A 10,221-nucleotide genomic window follows, 5' to 3' on the forward strand; every position below is an offset into this window, starting at 1 on the left:
TCTTTTAGCTGAGCTAATCAGTAATAGTGTTCACAGCTCACCATCAAAATTTTAGCCTTCAAATCTCCTTGTGTCTAGAATTATCTGCGTTTGAATGTTAAAATGACGACTCGTCAATTTAAGATACTCTGTGATACATAGAAAAGACACATACAGAGATAAATAAAAATTTCTCCCACGATTAATCACAAACCTGCAACAATTTAGACTTCTCCCATGCTTATTGAATCATGACTGCATTATTTCTTGAAGTTGCAATTTCAATACACTCTATGTTATTCATCTAACGATATTATTTATTGTCATAATAAATCACGCTTCAATTATTAGAAAATTTTATTATTGATGTAGATAAAATCAATGGAAATATTTAAGATGATAACAAATTTCTCACTATTTTCCTCTTTAAATTTATTTTGAATTAAATGATTTAAACTTTTTATCAGTTGGATCAAAAAAGGAATAACAAACTTTCTTCAGAAAATAGTCAAACTAGACATTTTAAGAAGATTTGCTTTTCCCAAGTAATAGTTAGATCATATTGGGTAATGTTTTGTGATAAAGAAGTGGGCAGACAAAATTTTTGTGGTTAAGAAGTGGGCAGAGGGAGTGACCAGACATTGGTTTGGTTTGTAGAAATGATAGACGCTTCAGGTTTTGTCCTATCTTAATGTGGGTAGCTTTGTATTCTCAAGTTGTGGATGATTTCAAATTTGACTATCAAATTAAAGAAACTTCAACACTTAAAAATACTGAAAGTTTAGTGAGTAAGTGGGTGTATCTTGCTTGGCAACTGTTTCTCTTGTTTAGCAACTCATCTTTCTTATATGATTACTTATATTGTTGCAAAACCACCGACTGGCTAGGATATTGAACCGACTGGCTTTACATGTCAGTCTTATAAACACTCCACATTAAATACTATACTAGGACTAGTATAACCACCGTGTTAATAGGCCTTCAATACTTGGACACCAGCCAAATACCTAAGTTCCTTTTCAATTTGGACTAGAAATAGTTGATTTCAACAAGTTGTAAGTTATTATAGACTCTATAGGTTATTGATCAGCTCTATAGGTTGATGAGAACTGATCGAATATTCTCTTCTTCACTCCTGACAAGCGAATTCAAAAATTATGTATACTAGATAGGCTAAGGATTAGTTATGGCATCAGGATAGACAGGCACTTTTGATATAGTTGATTTGAAAAGTTATAGCCGTGAAGACTCTTCAAATAAATGCCAAGTTGTAAGGCACTAAATGCCAAGTTGGTAGGTACTAGTTCAGAGTGGTATGAGGTGTTGAAGAGATATTAATCACAGAATTTATGATAATATTACAAATATCAAATAGTACAGTACCGTAACAGTATTTTTAAAATTGGACTTCATTGTGATAGTCTTCTGATTATTACCTGTGATTCTTATCAAAATGAAAATCTGACACCAGGTTAGTACGCGAATTGATATGACTGGCTAATATATTGTGGTTTGATCTTCCAGATTTATGTTGCATTCATTTGGATAAGTATCTGTGGGTGTGGAAAAGTGAGTTCAGGTTTGATTGTGATTTTCTGATTGGCCTAAGATAATCAGGTCTACCATCAAAACTCTAATAAAATTTTCATTGTGAATCCCTTAAAGCAAGCCTCGTCTTGTTGGGGCCCCCTGACTGTATGTACAGTGGTCTTAGTCCACGTTTCTAGTAGACATGTTAGAGGTAGTTTTTATCCGAACTTAATGAAACTTGGTATGCATGTATATATTGATGAGATCTCATGTAAGAAGGATATATATATAGAAGGGGTATATTGTCATAGCCCATGTCCATTGGTTCGTCTGTCCATAATTGCCCTTGTTCCAGAAAACTCTTCAATTTTTAGGAGGCCAACACTCTAGATTGTGCAATTCTTGACAGATTTTTTTCAAAACTTGGTAATATTATTCACTATCGCCTCAAAAAGGTCAACAGAAGTGTAGGCTATGACTGAAGGTTGAATATTTCATTCTGGTGATTGTTACTGTACTGCCAAATATTTTTATTTAAAATCAAAACCGACAGTGGGTGTATATAACCTTGACTTGCAAGCTATCTTTAAAAATTGGGACATCAATAACTTCTATTTGCAACATTCAAATTACAATGATACAGTCAAGGGGTATGCTATTGCTTATCTGTATATATCGCATTTGGTGAACTGGGTAGGGCTTACGGACCTATCCTTTTGGTTTATGGTTTATTTTTTCTATTTCTAGGTTAATTTGATGAAAATGGCCAGTTTAACTAACAGAAATGTGTTGATTTGGCAACGCTAAATGAGAGAGTTGGTTGTTAGAGACGGTGCAGAAGATGGCAAACTACATCAAGATGGCCACACATTGATCTTCTCAACACCATATTTGATTTATTGGTTATATTGCAAGTGGACGGCACCATTATTGTGTGTCATGAGTGTTGTGGCTTTAATCACAGAAAAACTTCAGAAACAGAGTCTTGATGAATGTTCACCTAGTTCATCTACAACAACCACTTCAGCAGTCAATATACCAGTAAGTTTCAAACATTGTCTTATTCTCATACATCTGTAGTCTCGGATGCCCAGGCTTTTTCATTATATTTTCTGTTACGACTCTTTCGATGTAGATAACTATACAGTTAAACTTTTTCGATCTGCCAGTCTCAAACGACTTGTTTATCTCATAGCTTCAGAGCTCATTGGGGATAATACTGACACTTACATATGCATTTAATACTATATTTTGACTATTGCTTAAAGGGATAGATTTCGCCATTTTCGGGATTTGATTTGGGTCTTGAATATTTGTAAATAGTCTTCATTACTAGAAATGCGCATGATTCCTTTATACTTCTATATAATTATGTCTTTTCTATACACGGCAGAGTCTGAAGAAAAGACGGGTTGTCCTTTTATATGCCCACACATAAGATGGTTGTATATTTTTATAACCCTGTCCGTCAGTCTGTTCGTCCGTTCACATTTGGTGGGTGATCACTCTACAGGCTACAATTCTTTACAGATTCTTTTGATTTTGTGTTCCCTATCGATTTTCGTGATGATTGGATAATTTTTTTTGTCTGACTTCATGTTTTACTCTATTAGCTATATTACAATCTTGATGAAACTTGGTATGAGATCTTTAACCTTCAAACACGGATAATTTTGTACTGTATTGAAGGCTCAAATTTCGAGGGTGAGCTGTGAACACTATTACTGATAAGCTCAGCTAGAAAATTCCTGTTTCTGAGAGTAAGGTATGATTGGTCAAACAAATGGCGAACCTGTCACTTTTACTAATTATACTGCAGATTATCATTTTTTAATTCATTTCCATTGGTTAATTGACTATAACCATACAGCATTGTCATCATGATATTGTGATATTTTGATATTTTTGATGAGTCGATGTAACCAAAGATGTAAATTCATATCCTTGTATATTTTGTGAAACTGGTAAATCACTTAGTTCTATGATAAGGCTTTTCAAATTTGGTCATAATTACTATTAGTTGGTCATTATTTTTTCCCCATGCCAGTAAAGTAGGGCAGAGGGGCTGACATGGAAAAAACATCTAGCGGGTTGAACGTGACAATAAACCAAGGTCTTGTGTGCTACAGGATGTGCAACTTAAAGATCCCTTGAGAGTAGGCTTATGCAGCTGTCCTGGCAAAGTTTCCCTCATTGCACACTGCATCTTCTTTAGCGCACAAGGAGCAGAAAAGTAAAACAGTAATGAAAAGAAATTTGGCCTGAATATCTGGACCCTAATCCTTTAAAGACATACATCATCATTGACCATGTGCTTATCAGCAAACGGAAGAGTTAGATAAAAGAAAATTTGCACTTTTAGTCCTAGAATACATAAAAGAAGAGGAATTCACCATGAAAAATTGATTACACGATTAGTTCTGCTTGAATTCACAATTAATGAATGTCCCAGTAGGCTAATTGATCATCTTGTCTCAAAAATAGGTCAACTTCAACTGTGGATGAAAAATTGTTTGTGTAAATCATTTATTCATTCTCTTATTTTTTCATTATATATTTATCATCTGTTAATTGGTGAAATTCCCTAATGTTGAAACTATAGGCACTCAATAGAGCAAATAATCAGTCTCGAGCAAGGGAAATGTACCTGAAGTTATTTATCATATACATCAGTTTATATTTTGATATATATATCTATCAATTTTTACCTCTGGATACAGTCCATGGTTCTTCTGCTAGAGAATGACTATATCAGCCTCAACAGGCATGTTAGCATTTTGACCACCAAACTCTATCTAACTAGAGGCAGGAGGGGAGGGAGGATAGACTGAAATAATAATAGAAGACTATTTTTTGCTTTGATGTTGATTATCTATTGACCAGTTGTACCTAAGTGTTTAGCTTATCTAATTAGTAATAGTGTTCACAGCTCAAATTTGAGCCTTCAAATCCATGTATGAGTACAGAATTATCCGCGTTTGAAAGTTAAAATGACGACTCGTCTTTTCTTGATACTCTGCCATATATAGAAAAGACAATAGAGAGTGGAATTCCTAGTTTTTGGTAATTTTGAAGTATTTGTGCGATTTTCTTACATTTCTAATACTTCTGAAGACTATTTACATAATATATTCTGGAATCAAATCAAGCCCTGAAAATGGACGAATCTGTCTCTTTAAGTCTGGACATACAAAAGAAATAACATTCATTTATTGGATTCTTGTCTTTGTTATGATTTCAATTGAAACGTTTATCCCTAGTTGCCTATAGATATCAATCATTCATCCACATCTTCATTCATTCATTTATTCATTCATCAATGTTTTTTTGTCATTCTTAAACTCATTAAAGTTGCTTTCATGTAGTTAAAATTTAAAGCTAGAGAGGTTATTTTGGAGTTTCAGCCCTAAAATTAAATCTTGCAACAGATGAAGACTGTATCCCCTATCATTTGATTCATTTATTGATCATGTATAGTTATCAATATAATGATTGATTGAAACTCTAGCTATCGGATGAATGATTATAAGGTCTTATTATTAACCATGTCCTATATAATTATATTAGTTAATAGATACCATTTCATTAACCTACCTGGGAAGTCACCTATATATTTCTAAAGGCAAAAAGTTACATCCTGATTTTTTGTTCAAGACCTAAAAAATGGTCATTGAAACAGTATTGTGCTTTTTGACAACAGCTTAAAGAACCAATGTACCAAGCACAGTCTCTAATTTCGACATTTCTGATAGCTGCCAATTGTATTATAGACATTCACTAATGCACGCAACCATTTTTTTCAAATTCATGTCAGATGTCACGAAAAAGTGACGGTGTTGTGCCAGGCAGGGTATGCTAACTCTTTTAGACACCTGATACCACTTTTCATTATGAAATACTCGCTTATGATTGATATACTTCCACAAGTGAAAAGTTGATTAGCTGCTACTTATGTTTTGCCAATATGTTGTTTAGATTTTGGGTTTCGTTTTTTGGTTCGGATTGTTAGTACTTTTGTTGATTATTATTATAATACAATGAAGATCAAGTTTGTATTAAAGAACAATATTTCTTTTCATTGAAAAAAAACTTTATTAAAGAATTAAGTTTTCCCTTTACCAACCCTGAAGTTGATGTATTTTGAAATGATCCATATGAGAACTTTTCATACCTGAATTAGCAAATACACTTTTATAAGTATACCTTTAACCTGATATGTTTAATGACCTTTTAGTAATGAAATATAGAAAATCACTGAAGCTAATAGTATATATGATAAAATTATTAGTAGACTTAGTACATTGACTAATAGAACTAATTGACCTATTGAAAGGAAGAGAATATTGAGTGATTGGTACTAATTCAACTTGTATAGTGTTTGCTTGGAACCAAGGTTATACTGTAGAATACTTAGTTAAACATACTAGAATCGTGTTGAGACCTTTTTGAGATATTGCTGTTAAAGGGATTGTTTTCTAACTTATTATGTGTATTGGGGACACTGATATCATCAATTTGCGCCATTCCATTCTTCAATCATACGTCTGTGGTTCCTGCAATTCCACAAAAACTAAGTGTTTGATGAAGTCACTATTTGTCAAATATGCTTTATTTATGCCCTTGGTGATTAGTGACATCATCAATCACTTAGTTTTAGTGAAATTGCAGGAACCACAGATCTCTGACTGAAAATCGAAATAATGCAACTTGATGCTTTCAGTATCCCAGATACACATACACCTCTTTACAATCCCTTTAAAGCCTTTATGAAGTTGCCCAGTCTTTCTGTACTATTTTCAGTAACACCAAAATAATATTAGAAAGACCCATGATATACACATTGACTTAAGAGTTAGTAATATAGGGTTTATCTATGGTACTTCCTCAACCAGTTTGAAACCTAGGAAAATGACTTTGCGGAAAAACATGTAAACTTGAGCAAAATTGCTCTCAGTTTTGAATAACAAGAATTTAAAAAACTATTCTTTCAAAGGAGAAAAAAACATGACCATTTTATTCAATACATAGTGTTGATAACACATAGAAATATTAACTTAGCATGTACTCAAGTGTAAAGGATATTTAAAACTTTTATAGCTCAGATAACAGTTTAAAGTGCATGGGAAAAAGCATAAATTTTTGACTATGCTGTTTACAAAATTACATTTACTGATTATAAAGTAATACTAAATAGGTTTTTCTGACCGATGTATGTATATGGGGCACTCAGGAGTGTATCTAGAAATGTCAGAGGGCAGGGGGCCAAAATCAGTGGTGTTTCTCCGAGGCAAAGACTATTTACAAATATTCAAGACTAAAATCAACCCCCAAAAATGGCACATCTGTCCCTTTAAATCTAGATCTAGATCTAGGTTTATTTGATATAAACATTGTATAGAGTTATTAACATGACTATTTTGAATTATATTAAAAGTTAATATCTCTATTTATGTTGTAGATATGTTGTGAAAGTACTGTATCTATACCACAGACTATAATAAATACTTCCAATAATTTATCTATAAAAGGTAAGTAATTGTTACCTCCAATAATTTATCTATAAAAGTAAGTAATTATTACTGCCAATAATTTATCTATAAAAGGTAAGTAATAAATACTTCCAATAATTTATGTATTGATTACTTCCAATAATTTATTTATAAAAGGTAGGTAATTATTACCTCCAATAATTTATCTATAAAAGGTAGGTAATTATTACCTCCAATAATTTATCTATAAAAGTAAGTAATAAATACTTACAATAATTTATCTATAAGAATTATAGAATTCGATTTAGTTCAGTGCATATTAGCATCACAATTATTGTAAACATAACTTTAACCCTGTGCCAGTGCCTTATATTGAATAGTAACTGGTTACTCTTCAATCACCCTAATCTCTATAAAAGTAAGTAATTTTCACTTCTAATAATTTATCTATAAAATTAATTAATTATTACTTCCAATGATTTATTTATAAAAGTAAGTAATAAATATTTCCAATGATTTATCTATTAAAAAATACTTTCAATAAATTCATACGTTCCACATCTATAAAAGGTAAGTGTAAGTAATTAATACTTCCAGCAATCTATCTATAAAAGATGAGTAATTGATCCTTTCAATAAGTACTTAATACTTTAAATAATCTATAAAAGGTAATTAATACTTTCAATAATTTATTTGTAAAAGGTAAGTTATTAATACTTCCAACAAATTATCTATAAAAGGTAAGTAATTATTCAATTAAATTTCAATAAGTAATTAATACTTTCAATAGTGAATCTGTAACAGGTAAGTAATTGATACTCTCAATAATTTATCTGTAAAAGGTAAGTAATTATTACTTCCAATAATTTATCTATAAAAGTAAGTAATTATTACTTCCAATAATTTATTTATAAAAGGCAAGTAATTATTACTTCCAATAATTTATCTATGAATAGTAAGTAATAATTTCTTTATACAAGATAAGTAATAAGATCTTCCTCATAATTATAGAATCAGTGATGTTGGTCAGTCAATAGCATGTTGGGCTGTCGTCTGCATCATGGTTAAATGCAGTAGATCCTTAAGGCAAGTAAATATATCTGATTCCTTTATCAGCATTGGATTTAGATAGTTATTTTTATATTTCAGGTAAAAATGTTTGGACTTTTGATACAAGCAGCTTTGGCAGCAACAAACAAGATGGCAACCGGAGAGTTGGACGTGGCAACAAAGGGAACAAATCAACCAATCTTAATACAGTCTGTGATACATCACCAACTACACCAAACGCTCCACCTCCCAAGAAACACTGCAGATCATTGTCTGTGCCACCAGATCAGTCAATGTCGCCATGGCAACCGATTATATATAAGCCAATTCCTGTGATTTATAACAAAGATTTTAACCTTCATTCCACTAAATTTAGTGCTCAAGGTCCGGTGAAAGATGCGTCTGCATCAACAAGATCAAATTTTACAAAAAGTTTTTTTCATTCTGCCTCGCCAGTAAGTGTTGACAGTGGTCATGTGACATCATCAGACTTTCAAACACCACCTGGATCTCCAATACCTCGGCCAGCGTCTGCTATGAGTGAAATATCCCATTATTCCTGGTTTGAACACAGTCCTGTCAAATTTGAAATTAACAGATTTGAAATTCTACAGAACCGCAGTCTTTCATGTGAGGATAGAATCTCTAGTGGACCAATTTGTTTGAGTGGTAGTCAGGGTCTAGATTCCATCCGTCACACCTCCCCACCTCGAATCCATAGAATTCCACGATGTAAGTCACAACCATGTGTTCTTCATGACAGAAAAATAGGCAAGAAACGTCGTCATGACTACGATAGACCTACACTTGATTTTACCAAGATGACACAGGTTTGTTCAATTTCATTTGCATCATTGTTTTGGGGTTTGAAAATTCTTTGACAGTTGCTGAAATGGGTATATTTGCCTGAAAAAAGGTTTGAGCCATATTTTTCAGATTAGTCAAACAATTTCATCCATTTGGATTCAGGAAACAGTCTTCAATGAGGGAAACAAGGACAACATTCAACTGGTTCAATATTTTTAACATGAATACAAATATTGCCTAACAGTTTTCTGGTATTTTCATTCCCTCGGCAGACGTCATGATGCTTTTCCAGATAAACCTCATCTCACTTCAATAAACTTGAAAAACCAGGTTATAAAATGGAGGGTATCAGGTTGGCAGACAGTTGATAAGCCAATGTGGATCCAATACTTGGAAGTACTTGTCAAGTCTTTAGTAATTAGTCATTATAACATTTTACTAATTGTTGTGTTTCAGACTGCTTATTCTAGTGAATCCATACCAAGAAGTAAACCTTTATCCTTTTCACCTCTTATTCAGGTATGTTTAAAATATGATTGAGATAACTATATTCTAAATCAAGCCTGGACCTGTTAGGTCATCTGAACATTTTCAGAAGGGATATTAAGCTTACCTCATAGAATAGACATGAACATCATAATTTTAAAACTTGGCCATCTAAATTCGTCAGTGGACTTACCTTGTGTCATAACTTAACTTTCAAATTCAAAAAATCCATGAAACTTAGTTATAAAGTGATTTATCGAATTACAGCAGGATTCTGTTTATTTGTTGTGTCCAGTTGAACTTTTCTTAGATTATAGTAAAAATTAAGATTGCCTTTAAATTTTTCAGAGGTCACATGGAGGGTTGGTACCAATAGCTAGTTCCCCTCTTGACACAGACATTCCATTTCAAGGTCTCGAGAATTTTCCTACCAGCCCAATAGACGATGTATCAACTACAGAAGATACCACGCAAGCACGGGCCAGGGACCATAGCAGCTGTAATTTTCAACGGAATAGCGAGTACTTATTAGATAGCGGATTGGATGAGGAATGTGACTGTCATAGTGATGAGAGAGAGCAAGATCTATTTCCATTGAAGGATCTAGATATGGATGAAATAGAAAAACATTAGAAAGCTCAGGGATAAGCACGGATGATGGCAAAAGTTAAATATAAAACAATGTTTTTACTGTATTGATATAGATCAGGACTGTTGCTTTAGCTGTATTTGCCAACCATGTCTGACTAAACTACAAAAAGTTTGAAAATATTGTAGTCTGAAGACGTTTCCTTAAAGAAATATGTTATATTTTGGTAATATTTATGCACTAAAATGGTGGCAACTAAGTCAACAGCTTTGATAAAAGAAAAACAATAGA

General features: G+C 32.6%; 1 protein-coding gene across 1 annotated transcript; it reads left to right on the plus strand.

Moving 5' to 3' along the window:
• Window positions 1-2,316: 2,316 nt before the first annotated feature.
• LOTGIDRAFT_162122 (hypothetical protein) lies at window positions 2,317-9,974 on the plus strand (the record flags this gene model as incomplete). The annotated part of the gene is made up of 5 exons (XM_009058054.1): window positions 2,317-2,550; window positions 6,968-7,037; window positions 8,148-8,878; window positions 9,312-9,374; window positions 9,690-9,974. 5 exons carry the CDS (start codon window positions 2,317-2,319, stop codon window positions 9,972-9,974), a joined length of 1,383 nt encoding a protein of 460 aa, XP_009056302.1.
• Window positions 9,975-10,221: the final 247 nt, after the last annotated feature.

The sequence above is a fragment of the Lottia gigantea genome (assembly GCF_000327385.1).
Source record: "Lottia gigantea unplaced genomic scaffold LOTGIsca_32, whole genome shotgun sequence".
Lineage (NCBI taxonomy): Eukaryota > Metazoa > Mollusca > Gastropoda > Lottiidae > Lottia > Lottia gigantea.